General features: G+C 46.1%; 2 protein-coding genes across 9 annotated transcripts in view; both read left to right on the top strand.

Annotated features, from left to right (window-relative positions):
* Positions 1 to 8,216, top strand: part of WWC1 (WW and C2 domain containing 1) — a 62,159-nt gene extending 53,943 nt beyond the window's left edge. The window contains exons 15-23 of the mRNA XM_048960713.1: positions 234 to 426; positions 1,502 to 1,654; positions 2,254 to 2,354; positions 3,156 to 3,303; positions 4,728 to 4,892; positions 5,177 to 5,269; positions 5,752 to 5,982; positions 7,001 to 7,122; positions 7,629 to 8,216. Of these exons, the coding sequence (XP_048816670.1) occupies positions 234 to 426; positions 1,502 to 1,654; positions 2,254 to 2,354; positions 3,156 to 3,303; positions 4,728 to 4,892; positions 5,177 to 5,269; positions 5,752 to 5,982; positions 7,001 to 7,122; positions 7,629 to 7,695 (1,273 nt within the window). The 3' untranslated portion in view covers positions 7,696 to 8,216. The remainder of the gene's footprint in view (positions 1 to 233; positions 427 to 1,501; positions 1,655 to 2,253; positions 2,355 to 3,155; positions 3,304 to 4,727; positions 4,893 to 5,176; positions 5,270 to 5,751; positions 5,983 to 7,000; positions 7,123 to 7,628) is intronic.
* A 133-nt stretch (positions 8,217 to 8,349) lies between these two features.
* RARS1 (arginyl-tRNA synthetase 1) overlaps positions 8,350 to 24,618 on the top strand; it is a 49,688-nt gene continuing 33,419 nt past the window's right edge. For 5 of the 8 annotated variants that reach the window (XM_048960728.1, XM_048960726.1, XM_048960727.1 and 2 more), the window contains exons 1-14: positions 8,350 to 8,482; positions 11,964 to 12,098; positions 12,595 to 12,783; positions 15,915 to 16,026; positions 16,974 to 17,074; positions 17,524 to 17,645; positions 17,976 to 18,096; positions 18,341 to 18,470; positions 18,798 to 18,902; positions 19,810 to 19,988; positions 20,506 to 20,615; positions 21,338 to 21,443; positions 22,035 to 22,207; positions 22,466 to 22,713. In XM_048960728.1, the coding sequence (XP_048816685.1) occupies positions 8,438 to 8,482; positions 11,964 to 12,098; positions 12,595 to 12,783; positions 15,915 to 16,026; positions 16,974 to 17,074; positions 17,524 to 17,645; positions 17,976 to 18,096; positions 18,341 to 18,470; positions 18,798 to 18,902; positions 19,810 to 19,988; positions 20,506 to 20,615; positions 21,338 to 21,443; positions 22,035 to 22,207; positions 22,466 to 22,713 (1,876 nt within the window). In that variant the 5' untranslated portion in view covers positions 8,350 to 8,437. Of the gene's footprint in view, positions 8,483 to 9,555; positions 9,656 to 9,851; positions 10,900 to 11,963; positions 12,099 to 12,594; positions 12,784 to 15,914; positions 16,027 to 16,973; positions 17,075 to 17,523; positions 17,646 to 17,975; positions 18,097 to 18,340; positions 18,471 to 18,797; positions 18,903 to 19,809; positions 19,989 to 20,505; positions 20,616 to 21,337; positions 21,444 to 22,034; positions 22,208 to 22,465; positions 22,714 to 22,983; positions 23,137 to 24,618 lie in introns of those variants that run through there. The other 3 variants (XM_048960722.1, XM_048960730.1, XM_048960729.1) reach the window with 3 other exon arrangements.

Raw genomic sequence — 24,618 nt, 5'->3', positions numbered from 1 at the left:
TCACAAGATTCAGAGAGATGAAACCTACAGCAACTAACACCGCCTTGTCTCTGATTTTGTGATGAGATGTTCCTTTTCTTTCCTCAGTTTACTAATATTCCAAACAGCAGGATAGGACAATCATGTTCACCGTGCTCAGGAAGAATTTTGCTTACAGATCTATGGAGCTGTTGCAATGGAGATGACTGCAAACTTGTCCAGCAGTACTGACTGCAGCATGTTTTTTGCAATAGGAACGTTCGCGTGGCAGTCCTGCCCTGTTTGGAAAGCACAAGCTGCTTGTTTCGCACGAGACCGTTGGAAGTTTCAGACAATCTCATGTACAATGAAGTATTTTGGGTTTCTATCTCTTACCCAGCTTTACGCCAGAAGACTTTAAGAGTTGATGTTTGCACTGTAGATAAATCTCGCCTTGAAGAATGTTTGGTTAGTATTCATCTATTTCAGTACATTTTCTGTGTTGATTTTTCCTTTCTAAATTGAACAAACTTTTAAACTTTGAATTGTGGCAACTTCTCAGAGTCTTGTTTTTTATAACCCTGAGCTTCACTATTAAAAATCACATAACCGCTGTTCTGAGTGCTTGTGATTCCCTAGGCACGTAGCCCCTTCTTGTTAGACCAGCCTTTTGTTCAGTGCTAACTGGATAACTTGATTTAAATGCCACTGCTTCTGGAGTAATGTACTCTAGAACACAAGTAGAGTGTGTCGAACTGGGATATAAGCAAGTTAAGTTACAGAACTCTTTTTTCTCCTGCAAGTGTTTTGTAGCGTCTTCTATGGTGCAAGGAAGTGCATGTTTTATGATGGTTCTGCATTTCTTCCTTCACCTGCTTTGCAAAGCAAATCCGGGGTCAGGAAAAGACCTGTTTTCCAAATAGAGGTTTCCTGTCTGGCAGCATGTAATGTCTTACTGTACCTGAGCTCCTGATGGGACCACATTAATCGCATGACGTGTGCTCAGTGTGCAGTCTGCTGAACTGTGCTAGTGAAATGGAGTCTGCTCAGACGCCAATTAAAGTAATTGCAGAACAGCTTTATTTTGGTTGTAGATTTGTTAATTAAATATGAGGTGGGAAAAAGGGAAGGCAGGTGAAGAACGGAATACAAAGAACTATAACATCACAGTCTGAAAGAGTGATATTTTTTGTCAGCCTTGCAGGTCTCTTGAAAGGAGTCTTCTCCTGTTCCTTTTTATTTTGAAGCTGTGGCTGTAAGTTATCCCAGCTGCAGCAAGACTGTTAGTACTTGTACACAGGACCTGTAGTAAGGCACTTGATATCTGGATTGGAAGTCTTAACCAATGTTAAAATAATTAAGCATAAAACATTACTAATGCAATTCCTCACATGCTGTTGAAATGATGGGGATAAACAGGGCAAGTTTTCTTTCAGGTGAACTTGCCAAACTCGGGCAGTCCTGACTTTTTGCTTTCTTCTTACTGGTATATAGTACTAATGCATTTCAGTATTTTACTAAAACTATTTTTCCCTCTAAATAGGGTGGAGCACAAATTAGCCTTGCTGAAATCTGTAGATCTGGAGAGAGATCAACCCGTTGGTATAACCTCCTGAGTTCTAAGTATCTGCAGAAGCAAAACAGAAAAAATAAGCAAGGAAACGTTTATTCTGAAATATCCAGCACTGATAAAACAGTAAGAACTCCTTAAATCAAAGAAATATCTTACAAACCCTCTCAATAGTACTTTTGGGGTGGCTGAAGAAAGGACTTTTACAACAGACAAGAAACAAAGTCTGTCGTATTTATGTTTAGAATGTTACTAAATGCAGCAAAATAGTAGAGTGATTACAGATATGCCCTTGTCCCAGGCTAGCTGCTTACTGAAATCTGCACCTTGTGGAGCATGAGGACTATGGTGTGCAGTCTGATGTAAGCAGTGTGTCAGCTTTTGCCTTTCTTCTCACTAGACAGATTACCTTGCTGCAATAAACTTGCTGGGCAAGTGAGAATACACAGTTACCCTTTCTGTGTGCACGGCATGCAGCATGAACGTAATATGCTCAGTCTGGCAGTTGCACACATGCTGTGCAGATAGCAAAACTGGCAAAAGCTGGACCAGGTATACTTAGTGGTTTTGACTGTATGCTGACATGTATTGAGCTGCTTGAGCAGTGTGGATGTAGAGATCACAACTTTCTCCTGCTACACAGCTGGCAGGGCTGTTCTGACCAAAAGGTTGGGTGTGTTGCTGTCGGAGTGCTACCTTTAAAAGAAGCCTCTTGCTCTCCTCAGGACTCTGTATCAGCACTCTTAGAGCAGACGGCTGTTGAACTGGAAGCTGTGGAGAAGAAACTGGAGGAAAGCAGAACCACTTTAACTAGTGGAGAGGGCTGGTAGGTAGCATTCTACTGTCTCGTTATCATGGGATTATCAGAGCATTTGGGGATTCAAGACTGAAAATTGACGTGCAGAGAAAAAAAAGTAGGTGATACCAATCTGTGGAAACCTGCTTCCATCTTGCCGTGAATTTTGTATTTCTTCTGTTATGGAGATAGTGCTTGGGAAATTAGAACAAAGCTTAAAGCTTAGAGATAGTTATGATAGCACCGTGTTCATTCTTTGGTAGAATGTACTGTGAACCTCCGAAAGCTCCGCTGCATGGTGGATGGTTTTGCTTCAGTATTAGTTTTGGTGGTTGCTTACACTGTTCAGCTTCAAATTCTATTAATGGAGCCTTACTTTTGAAATAAAAATGCAAGCCAGCCCAATTGACTTGATTGAGAAGCCAGCAGAGTTCAAGTGAGCTGAAAAGGATGTTTAAAAAAGTGTTTCCATTTTCTCCAATATCACTTCTTAAACTAAGATTAGTTGCGTCCCGAGAAATGGACTCATCTTAAGCTCAGACTACATGGCTGAACCCTGAACTTTCTCCATTTATAGCAAGATCAGTGTGAATGCAAGGTTCTGGTTGCAGTGGTCTTCTACTGCAGCTTCACTATAGTTTTCCTTATTCTCTTGTGTATAAAACTTCAGTGTGTGTAATCTCAGTTGCTACAGAACCACTGGCAACAGGTGCAACTGACTGCTGTAGGGATGAGTTTCTGTTCAGCAGCTTACGGGAAGTAACCCCCTTCTGGGACACCTGAATGTTGTACAAAACAGGCCAGTTCAATAACAGAAGCTCTTCTTAACAGGCAAGATGAAGAGGTTGCTGAGCAGGAAGAACTGGATGAGATCAGTGAAAATGAAGCAGAAGAAGAGGAAGAATTCTGTGCTGGAAAATTGCTGTGGGAAACAGAAGAAAGTCTGAATTCCCATCCTCACGTGGAAATGGCAGTAAAGGTAAAGCTTGAGTTAAACTTCCTGTTGTTTAATGCAGCGTTCTGAGCAGCCCCCGTTTGATTGCACCATCCGAAGACTTGAGGATGAAATCTTCCTTTGCTTTTCTCTTAAGTGCTTACATGTGCAGTGTTCATACTTCACTCTAGTTTTAAATGTGAAAAGGAATAAACCCTCAGGGAAAAAAAGCCATGGTGAGGCAATGATTGAGAACTGGTTATGAACACTGAAGACGCAGCCCTCTGCAGTAAAGAGGTACCTGTGCTTGATTTTTATTCTGTTTATGGCCAAAACTCAAATTACACTGGGAAACTGACTTTCAGCAGGTATGAGTTTGTGTGGTTAGCTTGATTGTGCAGACTTTCTCCTACCAAAAACTCTCACGGATTGGCATTGAAAATAATCATTTTCGTATTTCACTGGGCAGCAACCTGATTTACTTACACAACCACAAGGCATTGCTAGTGTGAATGGTCTGCACCAGATGCTTCCTGTGAAGAGTGAAGTGTAATTCTACCCCAAAGTCCTTTATGCTGAACCAGTATTGTCTATCCTGTGATATTGCACATAAGGCTGTGTATTTTATTAGCTGTGCTTTTTTCTTCTTTTTAACAAAAGATTTTCTGACTTCTAGAAACTCAAAAAAATCATTGTTTTTATTAGAATATTTTCTGTTGTCTGATGTCAACATTTTTCTCCTTTCCGTTCATCTCCTGCTAAGGGAGCTCTTGTTTTATTTAAGGTTTCAGTTGAAAGGGAGAAATTGCTGCTGCTTAGTTGACTGGGTTGCTGTTATAGAGCTGCAGCAGTTTTTGAAAGCTCATAATTGATTTTTAAATGCTTACCTAACTGAAATATTAAATAACTGCATGACCACTTTTCCCCGTGGTTAATAAGCATTTTCACGCCTTCTTTTGTTATTCATGGAAACTGTTTTCATTAATATGTGGCTGTGGCTTTGACCTTATATGGTTTTGAGTGTTACTACATTCTCACAAGCATAATTAATGTGCTCTAGATCTGCTCTCTGTGCATGTAGGTACAGCTATTTATATCTGTATTTGCTGCAGATGCACAAAAGGTAAGAGAGTGGTCTTCAAAATTGTAACTCACTTTCTGTATGCGAAATTGCTGGTTCACACTGATGTGCTGGATCCAACAGGCAAAGCTCATTGGACTCAATTGTGTTGCACAGCAATCAATGGACACAGAGCCCTTAGGGAGCAATACAGTTAATGTAGCAGCTGCTGAGTTCAGAGTGAAGTGTCAGAACACCCTGTATGAAAAGGGCTAAAGAGCATCTGGCTTTTAGTGCGATGCCTCTGGGCTGAAAGCAGAGATCTATCTCAGGTGGCTGCCAGACAGCCCTGGTATGTCACTGCTAAGATGGCGAGCTGGCATTTTACACTGCAGTATCTGTCTTTCAGGTGGATAAAGAGACAAACACAGAGAGCCTCGCACAATCCTCTGCTGTAGTTCGTCCAAAAGACAAAAGAGCAGCAAATCCACCACAAACTCAGTTTGTCAGGGGTAGCACCATCATCCGCTCCAAAACATTTTCACCGGGACCACAAAGTCAGTATGTGTGTCGGGTAAGGAAAATGCAGCCCTGGATCTATACCATATTGCTTTTCATTAATGAGAGAATGATACCAGTGTTTGCACAGTCTCAGTTTTTTACCGAGTCCTGACACTGCTTTCTTCTCTTCCCCTTTGACTTCAGAAGTTTCAGTCTTTTGGGGGGGCAGTGTCTACTGCAGTCTTTACGAAACCTGAAAGTTATGCTTACATCACAGCTTACACTGTGATGTTGCTGCTAACGTGAGTACATACTTGTATGTTTGATGGAAAATGTTTTTTCACTTCCATTTTTCAGCTGAATCGCAGTGATAGTGACAGTTCAACGCTATCCAAAAAAACCCCCTTTGTTCGAAATGCAATGGAGAGACGAAGCGTCAGAGTGAAACGGGTAAAAGCATCACTGCTTGCTTTTTGTCTAGTACAGATGTGTAAGAAAAGGAGCGAAAACTGTTTAAAAGGGAGAATGCTTTGTAAACACAAATCAGTTGCCAAGTGTTTTCATTCGGAAACTTCTTTGCATGTGAGATACTTTTCTTAAGGATAATTTACTTGAAATACCAGAATGTGACAGGATTGTTTAACTTCAGAGTTTGCTTAGAGAAATCATTTTAGAAAGATTGTTCCTGATATCTCCCATCGTAGAGTTGAGTAGCAAAAATTTGTCTGCTGTGTTTATTGTTGTAATAGCATTCAGTGCTTGTGCTGTGATGAGCTGGGAAAGAAGGTAAAACGAATACAGCTTCAGATCTCAGGACAGATTTTTTTTTTTTAACTAAGAGGTATTGCAAGAACAAGAACAGTCTCATGAAATTATTGGGTCTTCAGTGAGCTCTGGGTAGTTCTCACTCTTGTCCATAAATTTTTTTTCAGCCTTCAATTAAGTCTGTTGGTACAGAGCGCCTGATTCGCACTTCACTGGACCTGGAGCTGGACCTGCAGGCTTCAAAAACCTGGCATGATCGGCTGGTTCAGGAGATCTCTGTGCTGAGAGAACTGAAGGAACAGTTAGAACAAGCTCAAAGTCAGGGTGAGAAAGAGTTACCGCAGTGGGTGAAGGATGATGAGAGATTTCGACTGCTGCTGAGGCTAGTAGAAAAACGAGTAAGTAATACCTGCCTTTGGATTTTGTTTAACATTTGAGAAGTGTGATTTGAGAAATGGGATTTCAGACAACCTGGAAATTAAACCTTAGCACTGCGGTCACTCGTGTCTTGCTTGTACTTACGATTCCATCAGCAAGCTATTGATGATGGAAGTTGCTGTTCTCAGATTCTGTTTGCAGACTGCAGTCTGTGCCTGCCTGCCTGCAAATACAAAGGTTAGGAGGATAGCATGTAAATCTACTTCTCCTAAGAGAAATGATGGCTCAATAAAACTTGTGCATGATAATCATGAGGTTAAGATGATGATCATTTCTAGTTAGCGTATGTCTAGCATGGATGTATGAACTCCCCTGAGCTGAGTTCTCTCCTAACCTTGTTGGAGTTTGTCTTTAGCTTCCTTGCAGCATTGTGTTACTCCTGAACCCGTGCAGCACAAGGGTTTCCTGTCTTAGTTCAGGTGCAAGTATGGAAACTCACAAATCCCATCTGTTCTGTAAAGTTCAGCCTCCCAAGCTACAGTAGGGTGCAGTGTGCAGTGGTTAGCACTTAACCTTACTCCATCTACAAGTTCCTTTCCCTAGTACATAGGGCTGCTTCTCAGCTTTCCTAGTTTATCACAGCACCTCTGGCATCAGGCAGAAATATTTTGAGTTCTGATGACGCAGCATGTAGTTGATTTAAAAAAAAAAAAAAAAAAAAAGCCCTCTGGGATAGAGCTTGGAAGATAGATGACCATGTTCTTGCATAAACTGAAAGAATCATGATAGAATCATGATACAAAGAAGACATAGATGATAGCTGTAAGTCTTAGCGAGGGGCTTGAAGAAGACCTTGCAAAAAGCTCTCCTGGTTACAGTGGTTGACAAGCCTTCGATTTACCTTCTGTGGCTTCTGCTTCCAGTGTGAGCAGTTTTCAAACCATTCAGACCTGCAGGTGAAACTGCTGTATTTACAGATTTATTCAAATAGAGCAGTTCCTCCCGGAAGCACAAACAGCTTTCTTCTGTTTTTTTTAGGTGGAAAAAACAGAACACAAGTGCGAGCTCAAAGCTGATAAAATGATGAGAGCTGCTGCCAAGGATGTTCACCGGCTCCGAGGGCAGAGTCGGAAGGAGCCTTTGGAAGTGCAGTCATTCAGGTAATCATGGATCATTTGGTAAAGGGGGTGAGGACTGCCTTCTTTGTGGATGATTACTGTACTGATACAGCTGTTTTTTGTACAAGTAGTGAACTGTTCTGCTAAACCAATTCAATTTTCAAATCCAATCTGGAAGTCAGAATTAACTGCAGCACTGCGTGTGAATGCAAAGCAGCTAGAAATAGTCCAAATCATTCCCTGCCTGGCACCAAACATGCAAATCATTATTTTAATGCGGAAGCAGTCCTTTGCTTCCTTAAGTAACATTACTCATCGTGCCAATAATGATCCTTTCTGAAATGGCTTTTTTTTTTCTTTAATTAGATCAGTATTGTGGGTTTAGCTGCAAGGATCTGTGGTGTGTGCGTAAAAGGTGTAGCTCGAGAGAGGGTGTGCTGCTGTTGGTGGTGGTGGCAGAGTGGCAGATGGTGGGTTACTTGTTAATGCTGATGATGCACATTTCTGGCGGGACCTCTATTGCACTAACAGTGATCATCTTCTTCTAGAGAGAAAATGGCATTTTTCACACGGCCCAGGATAAACATTCCAACACTCTCTGCGGATGACGTGTGATCACCATAAAGTATTTGCTTTCGGGACACTTCTACAACTGCAGTTTGTTTGTTTTGAAGTTATTTATGTGGTATATGAAGGTACCGAGGCCTTTTTACGTTAGAGCTTCTGTCAGTGCGTGGATGTTTTAAGGACTTCAGGTTGACGTATATCATCACAGAAACCAGCATTCAAGTGACAAGATTGTATAGTTTGTATATTTAGGAATGTATTTTTGGGAAATAGAATTTTAAATAAGAACAAAAGCAGCAGCATCCGGTGCTGTTATTCATAAATAACGCTGTTTAAACCTTTTGTACAGCTCAGCGTTTTAGCAGCCTGACGGCAGTCGGCAACACTGGAGAAACGGTGCGGCAGCAGCTGCCTGTCTGCGGGGCGGCCGTGCGTGCGGTGAGCGAGGCCCGAGGGCCGTGTGAGGCACGCAGGTGCTGCACGGGAAGCGTGAGCCCACGGGCCGCGGTGCACTGCGGGACTGCGGCACCCGTTGAAGCCGCGGGCGGAGGGTGGCGGCCCCCGGCTCCGTGCGGGGTTTTCGAATAAAGCAACCGTTCTGCACACCCGTGGCTCCTCGCCTGCTCTTGTCTCCCGCATACCGGCGCTGTGTGACGTCATCCCCCGACCAGCCGCGGCTCCTATCCGCGGTGCCCTCCCCTCCGCTCGGGGGCGCTGTCTCTCACGTCGGCGTTTCCGCTTCCGCTCTGGCGCTGCCGTTTCCGCTTCCGCCCGCTCCGGCAGCGGGAGGATGGAGGCACGCGTGGCGCAGGCGGCGGCCCGGCTGGCGCGGCAGGTGGGGGCGGGAGTGGAGCGCTTAGCGCGGCTCGGCCGGGCGCTTCTCCGGGGTGGTGAAGGCGCGCGGAGATCCTCGGGTGGAGGGGGGGGAAGAACCGTGCAGCCGCGGGCTATGGGGCGGGCTTCGTATTCGAAGGAAGAAAGCGGGCGGAGTATTTGGTGCTGCCACGGCCGTGCTTCTGGGGAACGAGCAGAGCCAAAGCGCTGCTGCGGAGTGGGGCAGCTTCTGCGCGGGGCCGGAGGATCCCGGTTGGCCCAGGCGAGGCGGCAGCCCCGGGTGTTCCCGCAGGGGAGCGGTGGCCCTAGAGCGCTGTGGTGGGGAAGGAGGATGGAGCCAGCTGTTACCAGGGGCTGTATGTAAAGATGAAAGGCTGTCCAGTCAGCGTTAGCACTGCTTGCGTTAACAGTAGAGTACACGGACAGCTTTAGGAAAACGTCGCATCCTTCTGCAGGTGTGCTGCTCACGGTGCCCCAGAACGTGCCTGGGCGTGAGGGATTGCTGCACAGCCGAGCTGTGAGTTTTCCCTGCCATACGCGTGCGCTCAGACAAAGCTGCGGTACGTTTTCAGCTCACAATTTAAACATAAGAGAAGCACTTCCGTTAAACGCTGAGATAATAAATCTGGTTGCTGAACGTGTGCAGCTCCTTGCGTTTTCCTTTGTAGCTGCTGAGAGGCAAGTCGTCTCAGGGCTGAGCCCTTGTCCCAACTCCGGAGACCCCTGGGGGCCAGCAGGGTTCATTAGCTCTTCAAGAGAGCGAGTGTGCAAAGAAAGCAGTGTGCTCAGCCACTATGCTGAGCCGGCTCAGCAGCTGGTGAGGCAGGCGGGAGGAGCAATAAAACCGTGCAGGTGGCGAGAAGGGAAAGGGAGAGAGTTGTTCCTAACGCTGCTGCGCTTTGTCAGCCATTTGCTTTCTCATTTTTTTAATGCAGCGGAATAACACTGTGTACCCAAGACTGAAGTGTGTACAAGTTCAGTGATAGTTCAGTGGAGCCTGAATTACACGCTCACGGAAAATACAAGGATTATTTTGGTCTTTTTGAAAAAGCTATAGTTTTTTTGTATTTACAGGTGAGGGGAAGATTGCTAGTACTCAGCTGACCAAAGAGCCCTTGGAGATGTCAGCATGGCTTCATGCAATTCCCGCAGCTTCTTGTGAGGTGGTCATCAGGTATGACCCTTTACTGACAAGTTGTGATGCATCCAGGGCTGTGCAGGTAGAGTAGAGGATAGAGTTGTATTCCTGGAGCAGCAGCTTTTCCCTTCCTTTCCTCAGTTACTTGTTTTGCAGATCAGAGGCGTAGTGCTGTTGTGTTCTCTCCCTCCCTCCCTCAGAATATACTGTGGGAAAGGAGGGATATCCATGCTTTAATGTAGTAATCGATTTTTTAGGACGGTTTCAGGATTTGTGTCTGTTTAACAATACCCAGCATTCACAGGTGATTTGCTAGATTTATTTGCAGGCTTATTGCAGGTGGTTGTCATTAAGGGTGTTTGTAATGTGTGTGTGCAAAGACTTTCTCAGGTGATCTTAATGATGGTCGTGCTGCTGGCTCAGCCCTTCTCATCCCCTCTGTTCTGGGACATGATGTAACACCAGCTGATTTTCAGTCTTTCTGCTCAGTGGTTCTGAATGAGATCAATTCGTCGTCTGCATTAGATGCTGAAGAGCGAAAAAGGGGAAATTTATATGGCAGCAGCAATGCTTGGGTAGGCAGCCAGAGAGCTGGTGGATGCAGGACTTAACAGATAACATGACCTTGAGAGTAGAACCTCATCTTTGTGTTTTTCTTAAAGTACATTCTAGGTTTTTTGAGTGTAGGTGAGTTTGTTTGTTTTGCTTCTCCAGCATTGCTCCGAGTTGCTTGTTGCCATAGAGCTTACTTAAATTTACAGTGAAACAGCCATGAAATAATGCGAAGAAATCTCTCAAGCTATTTTAATGTGAAGTTCAGTCTGGAAATTTGTCGAGCAGATCTGTAAGTTGTATGAAATACCACCAAGTCAGGGTAGTAAGAGAACTTTTAAATAAGGAAAGCATATTTTCTCTTGGATTAGTGGGAGGAAAGGTGTATGAAAGCAAAAGGGTCTGACTTGGGTTTCAAAAGAGAAGTAATAAGATACAGAAGACCAGCCGGCTGTTGGAATCAGGTCTGCTTGAGCTATAGCTTTGGTTCTGCATCATCTAACACTGCAGGGCACAGCTTGTTCTCCCGTGGCAGAGGACACCTTGGGGCTGTAGAAGAGGTGTGCTGGAAGCATTGAAGCTGAAGTGCAAATGAAGAATGACCTCAAAACTTTTCAAAAGCTTTCCAGCTTGCTATGCGGATGGAGCAATCTTAAGATCACTTTGGCCCAGCTCTGAAGTTTTGAGCATCTGCAGTGATGCCGGCACCTGTGGGAGCTGCTGTTCAGGTGAAGATACTGGGCCAGAAGATTGGATGACCCGGATTTTGTTTCCTTAATTAAAAAATGTTTCAACTGTTCCAAGAGCAAAAAGCAAACGAGCTCTTTTTGTAAGGTTTGGCCGCATATTTGTCTGTGATAATAGCCTGAGCTGCTTCCTGCTGTGAGCATGTTGATAGCCCAGAGCCTGGTCGGATGAGGGGTCAGGATGGGGAGCTGCCTCCTAGAGCTGCCACGTGTTTCCAGCAGCACCCTGACTTCTCCTTGTGGAACAGGTTACAGGAGAGGTGGACAACAGGGAAGAAGCTTATGAGAGCTGGGTTCCTTGGGGCTGGGAGAAGGAAGTGGCTGCTCCCTGCAGCAGCATTGGGCTGCTGGGCTGTGTGATTACACCTGGGCTGTGAGGTCAGGAGGGGAGAGGGGAGCGGTGGGTGCTGCTCCTGCAAAGAGTTCTTGGGCTGTGGAGGACACAAACCTGAAGGACGGCTGAAAGCTGGAGCTTGTTTGTTTGGAGTGTAAAAGTCCACCTGAAATTTCTCCCATGGCAGTTTTAAGAGAAGAAGCCACTGCAGCAGTAGGGGAGGAAACACGCCGTGAGCTGGGAGCGAGCACACGCTGCAGGCCAGCCTCACACTGCCCCGTGAGCTCAGGTTGCATCCGTGGTTGTGGGTTCATCCTCTGGGAGAGAAAATGTGGCCCAGCTTTGGAAGTGGTGGAACTGGCTGAACTCCTGAAGGAGGCTTCAGGGAATTTGGAATCGAAGCATTGGATGTCTTTGCTAAATTATAAAGGAAAAGCTGGAGGAAATGCTTTTTTTAAGAATGTATTCTCTTAGCCTTACCTGTTGTCTTTCTCGTGCTTCTGTTGTGAGCCTAGTAAGATGATGACTACCTCACTGACCCATGTTTTTGGCACGAATAGAAACCACCTTGAAACAGCAGATGGTTGGAATTACTTGACTTGCTTGTAGTTGTTACCTTTATAAGGCAGGACTACACCTGAAGTCCTGCACTCCCCACCTGCTGTTCCCCTTCTCCAAGACCCACTGTGTGTCCATCTCATTTGCTTTTCAGGAAAACGAGATTAAGTCACTAACTGCAGAAATTGAGCATCTGAAGAACTTTGGGTGCTTGGGAGTCTCCCCAAGTTTGGAAGGCTTGCGAGACGAAAACGCGAAACTGAAGTATCGGTTGAATTTCCTTCAGAAGGTAAGGGAATAGAGAATTTAAGGTGCATTACGTGGTTCTGGTCTCATTAAGAGAAAGTAAATAAATGATGTCAGTTTGTTGCAGTTAGTGGTGTGTGACTCTGCATTCTAACGTCTTAACTGTTGATTGTGCTTCAGATGTTTCTTGGTTCCTTAAACAAACCGTGACTTTATGAAGGATGTTGGTTTGTAAGCCCCCGCTGTGCTCCCTCAAATGGTCATGGAGCTGCAGCCCAGCTGCTTTACCAGGATCACTGACTGACTGATGTGAGAAATAAAACGCAGCACTGCGTTCAGGGGAAGTGTCTGTGCTGTGATATTCAAAGGGAGATGTATCTCTTGAGTCTCATGATCTCCGTGCTGTATATGTTGCTCTTGTACCTAGAGATGTCAGCCGGATCTTTCAGTCATGCTTTGCCAGGCAGCCAAGGAGAAAAGCAGGATGTGACTGTTCTATATGTGCTGTGAATTGAGCTTTCTGTGTTTTGTTTTTCCAGAGCCTTCAAGAGGAACAAAGTAAAACAGTGAAAAGCATGATTAATATCAACAGCCGTCTTCAGGAGATCTTTGGAGCTGCCATTCAGGCTGCCTACCCAGAGTTAGAAAACCCTCCACTAGTGGTGACACCGAGCCAGCAGCCCAAATTTGGGGATTATCAGTGCAACAGCGCCATGGGCATAACACAGGTAAATCTGAGGGATCTTGCAAAGACAAGAAAAGTGGGAATGTTGCCTGCTAGAAGCAAAATGGTAGACAGCCTGGTGACAGTTGCAGTATTGAACCTGATTAAGGCTTGTTTCAGCCCTCTGGGATGAGAATTCACTGAATATCTAATGGCATCGAGAAAGCATTGACCTTTACAGAGCAGATCTTTATGTCTCTTTTTAGATGACTGTAATGAGTTGAGAATATCTGAGTTATACATTGCCACAGAGTAACTGGCAAGTTTGTAGGATTTAAATCATTTGTATTCCTTTATTTATGATTAAGTACTTCTTAATTACTTCTGTATTTTCTGTTGAAATATGGATCAGAAGTTAGAAATAGTGTTTGTTTTGTTATGATATGTATGGAGGTTTTTGGGCAGCTGTATCAATGGCTGCACTTCACAGAACACCTGTGGTGTGTGTGCCAAGGAAGGAGTGGGGTTTTTAATCCTGGCAAGTACCAGCAGTGTTGCTTGGACAAGTAGGGCACTGCTGGTTTGTAGAAGGTGTTGGCCAAAGAGGACCCAGACAGAGTAAGAGGCACTTCAGGCATTGCTCAGTAGGAAGGGACTGTAGTGAAGTGAAATGAGGAGGTGAGGAACAAGGTGCTGCAGCCTCATTTGGACGAAGGAAGTGTCCACACTTCCAATGCCTTGCTGCTTTTGGGGGAATAGAGAAACTCTTCGTAACTGGAGATCCTTGGTTTTGCAGTGAGCGGTCTCAACAGAAGCGACTTTTGTTGTTAAGATAAATACACATGAAGTTCTGCAGTCCCAGGCTGCCCTCTGCAGTGCCTGTGCCTGTGTCCTGGGCAGCACCGATACGTGCCAGGCAGCAGGCTCTGGGGCTGCAGTGCCAGGGCAGAAACAGCCTCCTGAATACATGTCTGCCCTTGGTCTTGTTAGCACGCTGCTAGCATACTGTGCCTGGGCTGCAGCCAGAGGGCTGCGCTGGGTGACTGCACCGACACAGACTTTCAGAGCTTTGCCATTTTTCTGACCGCTGCTTTACCCCAATTAAGTCGCTGTTAGAATTCTTGAGCCGTCCTGGCTTCTCAGTGTCAGCATTGTTCACATAACTCAGTGTCCGACCAGTTCCCCGTTGTCAGCAGTACTGGTGAGTAAATGTTCCTTGTGCTGGGCTTGGCTGTAGGGTTTGTTCCTTGGCAGGCATGGCGACACACTGGGCTTGGGAGTACTGACTGACACACGCAGGGTAATCAGTGCAGCAGAGCCAGTGGATGCAGCGCAGTCATTTCTGTGAGAGCAGTGAGTTAGGTCGGAGATCTGACCGTGCTGCAGTTACCTTTGGAGCTGGAGCATTGCTCACCACAAGAGGAGCAGGAATCATCTGACTGAGGGCAACCACTACGTGCCAGACAGCAGCCTCTCCCTTCCAGGCGCTGATGTGGAAACAGCCCTCACAAATGCATATTGTTTTCCTTTAAACTTGTTAGCATATTAATGCCAGGGGCTTGAGCAAGGAGCTCTGCCTGTTCCTTAGAGTAATAGGAGTGCTGTGGCTGTTTCTGGAGTGATTCAGAGGACATGCCTGTCATCCGGTGGAACATGCTTAGCGTCTGGTTTTGCATTTGTTCTTCCTGAAGTTTGCACTCTGGGTAACATAATTTGATCCCTGCAGAAGTTTGCATTTCTTGCCCATTCAAAGCCATAACCATCTTGCAGTAATCAGTGGTGTGGCAGATCTGAACTGCAGACTAACATCTAAGCAGAAGTCACATGTTGCAGCAGACTGCAAGTTAGCATGTAGCAGCAGTAGCAAGCTTAGATTCTAAATTGACCAAGATCTAATTGTTCTTTTTGGCTTTGGTAGGAGTGGGGTGATGGAATGCTTTCAAACGTGCCACATTAAGAACGAAAAACCGTGCATCAGAAACAAGTAGTTGCAGTAATATAGGAAATATGTAGCATTAATATAGGAATGAATGAAGCATTTTGCAAGGGGAGAGCTCACAGCATCCTCCTGAAGGGTGTTTTTCTAAGATCTGCAAGAAGCTGTGTGAGAGGTCTGGGGAAGGGACAGGTGAATTGTGGAATAACCTAGAACAGAAACCTGAGTCATGTTACTGCAGCTTCTCTCTGTGGGAAGTTTGGAGGGAAAAAGAGAGCTGCCTCACAAGCAGTTTTTCTGATGTTCTCTAAGGAAAATCAGGCAGCATTAGGATTGTCCTTGGTAGCTTGGGTTCTGCTTTTTATTACTTACTTATTGATTCAGGTTGAGTCTAAGGAAGAATGGAATGCCCTTTGTTTTGGTAGCTTGTAATCAGAAATCAGAAACCATGGAAAAGAGAAGACAATGGGGTAACCTCATTGCAGCCTTCCAGTACCTAAAGGGAGCCTATATACAGGAGGGGAGGCAACTCTTTCAAAGGGTAGATAATAGCAGGATAAGGGGAAATGGTTTTAAGTTGAAGGAGAGGAGATTTAGGTTGGATGTCAGGAGGAAGTTCTTTACAGAGAGAGGGGTGAGGTGCTGGAACAGCTGCCCAGAGAGGCTGTGGATGCCCCGTCCCTGGAGGTGTTCAATTCCAGGTTGGATGGGGCCCTGGGCAGCCTGGGCTGGTATTAGATGAGGAGGTTGGCAGGTGCTGCCTACTGCAGGGAGGTTGGAGCTTGATGATCCTAGAGGTCCTTTCCAACCCTGGCCATTCTATGATTCTGTGATTCTCTCAGGGACAACTTTAAATTCTTCAGACAGGAGGCCTGGCACAGCTGAGGATACCTGTGAAATGGGTTAACAAGGTTTGGCAGTAATGCAAAGGACGTGCTGGCTGTTTCGATTTTTAAAGTTTAAAGTCAGTTTAAGGAAATCAGAATCTGCCAAAGCACTTAATAGCCTGAAAGATTTTCATCTGACGTCCAGCCTTTGGGTGTGCTGAATGTGTTGGGTCTAATTAGCCTTCTGTTGTGTGGAAAGAGCTGATCTAATCTTTAAAAGGTGCTGGAGTTGTTTTCCTTGGTGTGTTTGTGCCTACGTGATGAGGATAAAGGATCGTGGGGCTCTTCTAACACAGCAGTATCTACATTTTCTGTTTGATTTTGTGGAATGCTGTGGAGGATTGAATTTCACTGGCTCTTCTTGTTTTTCAGATACTGCTCAAAACCAGGGAACAGAAGGTTAGTCCGAGAGAGATTGCCGAGAAAATAACAGAGCATATTCCTGTGAACGAATGCATTGAGAAGGTTGAAATTGCTGGTCCTGGTAAGATACTTCACGTTACAGTCTTTTATGTTAGAAAGCTGAAGGGGTGATTTTATACTGGATGGAGCTGAATTGAGTTTGACTCGCTTCTCATTTACAGTTGATGTTATGAGATGAATTAGCTGCTGCTTGGTGAGCTTCGTAGCCCCTACGTTTCCACAGCAGCAGATCTACCTCTGTTTTAAACTGGTTGGTGTGGTCCTAACCCCTAAAGGACCAGTTTTACACCTTGAGTATCAATGCACAGGTATGGGATCACAATCATATGAAATTACTGAAGAATTGTATGTCCTTCTCATTCAAGACCTGGCATGTCTACTGTTGCTTATAGGGCTAAGGGGAGGCCTTGCCCTTTTGGCACTGCAGGAGCATGGAAGTTACTAACTGCTGCATCTGTTTTGTCCCTGTGACTTAGGAAGAAATAGGGCTCATATTCCTTAGGGCAGAAGTGTAAAGATGAATATAATGTGGCACAGGCCTGCAGGGCGCTTGGGCAATTAACTCTTAGAAGTAAAACACTTGTCCTACAAGCATGAATTACGGCAGATGGAACTACATTTTAGGACATTAATTAAATAAAAAAAAAAGATAGTAGGACTACTTTTTGCATTCTGCAAACTCTGATAAGATTACTTCTTTTCTAATAAAGGAAGTTTTTATGAATTCAGCTCTGAGTGATAGTGTGCTAAAAGGAGTTGTGGGTGGTCAAGCAGACTCTGCTGCAGTAAAGGGCATGACTGGGTGAAACAGGCTCTTTTAATCTGGGTACAGAATCTGTCTTCTAGTGACAGCTTTGTTCTGCTGTTGCTGGAATAAATTTTTGTTTAGTGAAGATAACCTTATAGGCTCTTGTCCTCAGTATGAGGAAAGAGAAATCCAAGGGGGAAAAATAGGAAAAGTGGCAGTTAAGCAGCTCCTATGCTCATTGCTGATTTTCTCCTCTAAAGGTTTTATCAACGTCCATCTGCGGAAGGATTTCGTATCAAAGCAGCTGAGCAGTTTATTAATGAATGGAGTTCAACCACCAGCTATTGGCAAAAGGAAAAGGGTATGGATGGCAGTAAGCAGATGGGCATCTTGCACCCACATGGATGAAGCACGTGCCAGGCTACAGGCTGCTTTCAAGTCCTGCCCCTTCCACCCAAAAGTGGTTTGTTGGATGGGTGGCCATGTCCGCTGGGCATTACAGTGGCGTTTATGTGACTTCAGGACGGGGGGGGACCATGGGGGCCCACATACCAAATGTTGAGGTTCCAGGGCTCCCTGGGGATGGTATGTTGTTCCCAGATGGGTCTGTGACTGATCCCTGACCCTCTGGGGCAGTTGCAGTGGAGACCTGGGTTGAAGCGTGCTCTGAGGTCCTACACGGGCTGCTCTGCTGTCATGTGCTGCCAGCAGCGTGGGTATACCTCCCTCTGCCCACCCAACAGAATCCACGTGAAACACATGGGATGGCTGTTGCCTTTATTCATATTTTCCTTTTGTACCATCTGTAAGGTGATACTGGATTTCTCCTCCCCTAACATTGCGAAGGAGATGCATGTTGGTCACCTGCGGTCCACCATCATTGGAGAAAGTATGTGCCGCCTCTTCGAGTTTGCAGGTTATGATGTGTTGAGGTGAGAGTTGCTTTTTGGGTGGGATAAGGTTCTTTGGCTATGTTTCTACAGTAACTGTCGCTGTGCTTTAGTCGGCAGTGATCTTCTTTATGAGCACATAAAAAAGTAGTCCTTGATGTGCAGCAAGGTAGGAAACTGAGCAAGTGTAGTGAGGTTAGGAGTCAAGATTGGCAGCAGTTTCATTTCCCTGAAGCAGGGGCAGAGCTTACCTGCTGTTGGTTTCTCTTACTGTGTGTTTTTTCATGTAGAATATATATGTATTTAAAATGTTCGTGTTTTAAGACATATCTTTGAGAAATCATTTTTGTTGTGCTCTTTAATTGCTTCAAGGTTAAACCATTTAGGAGACTGGGGCACCCAGTTTGGAATGCTCATTGCTCACCTGCAAGACAAATTTCCAGATTACTTAACTGTTTCTCCTCCCATTGGGGATCTCCAAGCTTTTTACAAGGTATTTGTAGCAAACAATTGTGATATTTATGTCAACAGCCGAGAAGCAGGTTCGGGTAATAGATGATTGCAATTACCTACCCACGGATAATGAGTTAATTACAGTATCTGGAGTTGTCCACGTGGGGAATGATTAAAGGACCTGTGGTCTGAGATGATCGTGCTTTGGGAGTGTGTTGTGGATGTTCTACTCTTTTTCGAGGGAAAAACCAGGTGCTTCTTTCATGCAGTGTGTTTTACCATAGGAATCCAAGAGGAGATTTGACACAGAGGAGGAATTTAAGAAACGAGCCTACCAATGTGTGGTGCTGCTGCAGAGCAAAGACCCTGACTTCATTAAAGCGTGGGAGCTGATCTGTGACGTGTCTCGGAAAGGTGACTGCCCCATTCACAGCCATAGCTCAGCACGTGGATGGTGTGGTTTTTCTCACCGTCCTCTAGTTTTTTTTAATGAGGTCACTGCCACCATGCTATAACAAGTTTAGAGAAAAAGGTTATGAGCCAAAGGACTGGCCTGTCTGCGGGGGAGTTCAACTAAAGCCTTTGTCTCCTTGGTCTGGTCTGAGTCCTTCTCTGATAGCTTGACTAAGAGATAGAAAACATATTTAGGGATTTGCTGTGTTTGTTAGTAAATATGTATGCTACTAAAATTTCCACTGTATGATTTAATGAAAGTATTTTCTATTTGTTTTCTTCCTGAAGAGTTCCAGAAAATCTACAACTGCTTGGACGTCACGCTCACAGAGAGAGGGGAGTCGTTCTACCAAGATATGATGAAAGACATCGTGAAAGAATTTGAAGATAAAGGTGAGGCTTTTTGTCTTGAAATGAGCAATGGTGCAGATCAGCACGAGAGGTAACTTCGCTCCTAGCCTCCGAGGCTTGGGACTGATGTTCAGAGAGGTGCATGTTCTCTGCACTTTGCTCTTTTTCTCAGCAGCAATTTCTGAGTGGGTCTTTTGTGGAAGTTCCTCCCAAAGAAGCACAGGCAGAACTCATTACATATATCACTCCAGAAAGATTGAATCTCTCCTGCTGACAGCAGAAGTAGTTTGTGGGGGTATTTGTTGGAAGTAGCACGAGGCACTTCTGGAGTTTATTTTATTTTCACCAGCTATCTTTCTTAGTGTTGTGACTATAGGTGAACTTGCATTAGAGAAATTTTCTCTGTGAAGGCAGTGACACTTTTGGTTCACATTGACTCTGAGACACACAGGAAGCCAAGTGGAATGTAATGAGTTTATAATTTTATGTGTTTCTATCTAGATTTTGCATTTCTTGAGTCTCACCATCTGTGTTGCTCTAACTAGTCTTATGTCCTATAAATATGTTGTGCATCTCTGTAGTTTCCATTGCCTTTTGCGCCTTCCTTTGTAATGGTATTTTTGCAGCTGCAAAGGTAGATCTGGATGCCAATGATGTGGGTTTTTAAATCCAACTAAGACTCTTGTGGAAAAGCCAGAGTGGTACAGAGCTGCTTTCTTGTGCCCGGCCTTGAGTTCTGGAAGTGCAACACAAAATCTGACTTGGCTGTTAAGGGAGTTCTCATTTAGGCTTAGTGTTTGGTTTTGTTCATGTTTTGAGATGTTAAGTATTTATTAATGCATGTGCATGGACTTCTCTTTCTGATAGCATCAGAACACGAGATGTTTCTGCCTATCGAGTCCCACAGCCTCCCCTTGATGTACAGTGCAGTATTGCATTGCTTTTCTAGGCTTTGTCCAGGTGGATGATGGCCGGAAGGTGGTCTTTGTCCCAGGTTTCTCTGTCCCGCTGACAATCGTGAAGTCAGATGGAGGTTACACATATGACACGTCTGACTTGGCTGCACTTAGACACAGGCTGCTTGAAGAGAAGGGTGATATCCTTATCTATGTTGTCGACAGTGGCCAGGTGAGTATGTCAATCTCTCCTGTTTCTGCTGATACAGATAATCAGAAATCTCATAAATAACAAGCACAACGATGAGTTAAATGGAACTCCTCTGTAGGGTTTTCCATGTGCTGTATGGGCTTTTGACCTTAGTGGTATAATGGTGAATCTGATGTGCTGGCTGGTGGCCTCTGTGAAGAGCCGTGGAATGAAGTGATGAGAGAAGCACAGTGACCCCTGGAGATATGCTGAGCCTAAATCTCATAGAGAGATGTACTGTGTATACTTTACATCTCTCCTTACCTGAGGAAATGCAGGACTGTCAGTGCCGTATCTGAGCCCTGATGTAAGTTCGCTGTTTGCTGCTGTTGTAAGCCCAGCAAGTTCTGGAAGATTAAACTTTCTGAAGGGGAAGTGGAGCCAAAAACATTTAAAGTTCGCATTGTCAAAGCAACATTGTAAAGGCAATGGAAGTGACGAGAAAGCCATGTCCAGAAGAGTGGGTTGAGAACTGGTTGTTGGTATTTCTTCCTTCCAGTCGGTGCATTTGCAAACAGTGTTTGCAGCTGGGCAGATGATTGGCTGGTATGACCCCAAAGTAACCAGAATCACTCACGCTGCATTCGGAGTGGTGTTGGGAGAAGACAAGTAAGTCTCTAGACTTGTACTTTTTTCCTCTGAACGTGCTCTGAAGAGGATGTTTGATTGAGTGCAGATGACGTTTGCTTGTTTATTGACAAGTATGTATGTGATATGCCATATCAGGGCCCTTAGTGTTGAAGTCAGGTCTGGCTTCTGCTGCCTCGTATTTGGGGAGAGGGCTGTGAATTGGATAGTAGAAATGCAGAGGAAGGTAATGCAAATACTGGAGATGGCAGTGGTAAAGGCCACGAAATTCTTGTTTTCTGTGTGCCCTGAAGAAGATGGAATAGAAGTTGGGAAAAGCACACCAGTGTTCTGGTGTGCAGGTTATGCCCTTGTGCTCCAGAGTTGGTCTTGTGTTTCAGTTAAACCAGTTGTGTACTGCAGTCACATAATGCTGCAGACCGAGTGGTTTTGCTGTGGGCTTGTTACAAAAGTAAAGATGCCTTGCTGGATTCGAGTCTTGCACTGGTATTGTGTCCTGCCTGATACTGGGACAGTTCTGGCTGTTGGAGCCTTCCCTGTTCCCCCACTCTCACCTATCCTATGTATATTGTTAGATTCCTACACCTTTCATTAGGTTTGGCTGTCTGGTGCCCAGTTCTTCAGTACAAAGCAATGTGTGGGATCGTTTGTTTTTTTAAGGTACCAGAGGTGTTAGCAGTGGAAATTCCTGGGAGTGTTTTGCCTCATGTGTAAGTGGTCATTTTGGCTGTGTATGTTTTCAGGAAGAAGTTCAAAACTCGTTCAGGGGATACAGTGCGTCTTATGGATCTTCTGGAGGAGGGGCTGAAACGGGCCATGGACAAGCTGAAAGACAAGGAACGGGACAAGGTAGCTCATATTTCCAGGGAACCACACAGATTTGTTCACGGGTGTAAAACTTGGACATTTTGAATGTGTGCTGAGACAATGGATGCAGCCAGGCTGCATGGGATTGGGAAGCATGGCTCCTTCATGCTTTGCTGAAAGCTCCCTTTTAAATGAAACAACATGAAGATCTCTCAAGGACTCATACAATGTAGGTACAAACCACTTGGCCATGCTGACAGCTTGCAGCTGTACCGAAGAGGTGCTCTTTGAGTGTTTGGCTGATCCAAAATGCTCTGCAGGGGCATTTCAGAGCACAGTGTGTGTGCACAGGTTGTGAGAAGTGGGAGCACAGTGTGAAAGTCCGCCTGCATGGTGGCAGATGGTTAGATGTTATGGGGGGGGCAGGCCTTCAGCAGCAGAGGATGCACTGTGTGCATGCAGGCCTGAAGGCACGGATGGGGTGTCAGTCCCCTATGTGGAAAGGCAGTTGGGAACTTGCTTCCATGTGCCATGGGTTAAAAACTCCTGAGCTTGTCATGCAAGCTGTTGGGCGTTGTGGTGCCAACGTAGCTTTCCTCCTTTTGATCATTACCCGTTTTAAAATTGTAATAGGTCCTCACACCAGAAGAGCTGAAAGCTGCCCAGATGTCAGTCGCTTTTGGATGCATTAAGTATGCAGATCTCTCCCACAACAGACTAAATGACTACGTGTTCTCCTTTGACAAGATGCTGGATGACCGAGGAAATACAGCTGCTTATTTGCTGTATGCCTTCACGCGGATCAGGTGAGTTGAATGTGGAGGGAGTCACTTGAAGCATGTAATTAGCTCTGAGTCTGTAGTGCACAGGGAGGTGGGGAAGGAGTGGCTTTTGTTCAATCAGTGCTCTTAGGGGTATGTGGAAAGAGAAGTCAGCTCCATCACTCATTGTCCAATGCCCACGTCATTGGAGACGTTTGCCTGTGGTACCTGAAGCAGGGTACTGCTCTGCAATGGTGGAAGTTGTTGGTAATGACAAGCAGACCGTGGTCTGTATCATTTCAGGGCTATTGCTCGTCTCGCCAATATTGATGAGGAGATGCTGCGGAAGGCAGCAAGGGAGGAGGCACTTGTCCTTGACCATGAGAAGGAGTGGAAACTGGGCAAGTGCATCATGAGGTTCCCAGAAATTCTGCAGAAGATCCTGGATGATCTGTTATTGCATACCCTCTGTGATTACCTTTATGAGCTGGCCACCACCTTCACTGAGTTTTACGACAACTGCTACTGTGTTGAGAAGGACAGGCAGACTGGTGAGTGCTGGCCAAGCGGTGCTGTGCATGTCATTGTGTACTGCAGGGTCTTTCCCTGTGTGGGGAAGGCGGTTGTTGCCTTAATGGTGGCGGTCCAACAAGTGCTGTCCACGGGAGAGGGCTGAAGGGGTTGGCAGAGGAGGAGGATAAAACTGTGAGCAGCCCGTCCCAGGGGCAGCTTGGGGGCAGATGGGCCCCAAGAGAGGCGGCAGAGGTGGTTCATCTGAGCAGTGGCTCCAGCTTCAATGTTGGTCTGTTGTTGTTTTGCAGGCCAGATTGTGAAGGTGAATATGTGGAGGCTGCTGCTGTGTGAGGCCACAGCCACCATCATGGCCAAGGGTTTTGACATCCTGGGAATTAAGCCGGTGGAGAGAATGTAACAAACTTGTTCCCTGTGGGGTAACAATAAAAGGACTGACTGCCTGTGTCCGTGTCTGATGGCAAGGGAAGGCGCTGTAGAGGAGCAGCACCCAGAGGGGGAAAGGGGAGGGAACTGGAGGGAACACAGAATCACAAGCTTGGAAACGACCGATAAGATCATCTAGTCCAACTGTCTTCTCATTACCCCAAGTACTAAACCTCATCTCGTAGCTCCTCATCCAGCCTTCTCTTGAACACGGCCAGCGATGGTGACTCCACCACCTGCCTGGGCAGCCATTGCAGTGCCTGATCTCTCTCTGACAGGAAAGATTTTTCCCCAGGTCCTGTTTGTTGCCTGGAAAAACCTCTTAGAACCATTAAGGCTGGAGAAGACCTCTACAATCATCTAGGCCAAGAGCCAGAGGGAAGTGTGACCTTTTATTGAATAAACCTTCCTGGTGTACATGCCTGGGGCTGCGTGCCATGGCCTGAGCAACCCGATGGGGCCTGTGGAAAGACGTGTCCCAGGCACCGGTGATTGGTGTGAAACACTGATGGCAAGCAAGCAGAGGTGCAGGGGAAGGCCCAGAAACATCTGCTGGGGCTTGAGTGCTGCTGGCACAGTGCAGCAGGTGAGGCTCATTGTGATGACCAAGCCATGGATGACAGCATCACTGTGGGACGGGTGGTGATGACCCGGAGTGAAGGGGAGGACTGGCAACAGGGCCAAGTGATCCTTTGTGACATCGCTGTGCGGTGGATTGTGACTGCTCAGCCCACCCTGCTGCAACGCGGGTGCGGCAGCCCAGCCGATCAGTTCGTGCCTGGCATCGGACCGAGCGTGTGTGCGAGGACCGGAGCGCAACAGGGCGAGTTTGGAGCTGGAACGTGCTCTGGGTGCTGCTAGCGCAGCTCTCAGCGGCCGTCTCAGAGCCACTTGTGCCGTACCCTGACCCTGCTGGGAGCAGGCAGACGGGACTTTGCGCAGAGTCGCGTGCAGCAGTGCAGGTAGGCAGCGTGGCAATGCCTCACGCTGGCAGCTGGGGGGATGCTTCTTGAGGAACCCTCCCCAGGTTGGTCGGTGCCCGTGTGGTCTCTTGTCCTATTGCAATGTGACACCTGCTGCCCCAGCATCAGTGTCGGGGAGCAAATTGTCATCTCCCACTCCTCCATTCCCACTGCAACTGGTGGAAGTGTGGAAGCAGCTTTAGGCACCCACTGCCCCTTGTGCCTGGAGAACTGGGACAGCGTGGCATACACTGTGCCATGCTGCCACCAGGTTTGTTTCCACCGCATCCAGCGGTGGACTAGCAGCAGGCCCCAGTGCCCGCTCTGCAAGCAAGGCACGCAGTCCATCATCCACGCAGGGTGGGCAGGCAGGGACTTTGAGGAGCTGGTCCTCAGGCCAACCGCAGCGGCATCCATTGCTGCATGTTGAACCTGCCTAGCTTTGTCACGTCGTCTTGTGGCACCACCTCATGACAGGTTGGTTACAAGTTACATGTGCAGAAGAAACACGTGCAATTTTTGTTTTTCCAAGTATAT

This window comes from Lagopus muta, chromosome 14 (genome assembly GCF_023343835.1).
Source record: "Lagopus muta isolate bLagMut1 chromosome 14, bLagMut1 primary, whole genome shotgun sequence".
Lineage (NCBI taxonomy): Eukaryota > Metazoa > Chordata > Aves > Galliformes > Phasianidae > Lagopus > Lagopus muta.
Note: the sequence above shows the minus strand (reverse complement) of the source record. Positions and strands in the feature narration are given on the sequence as shown.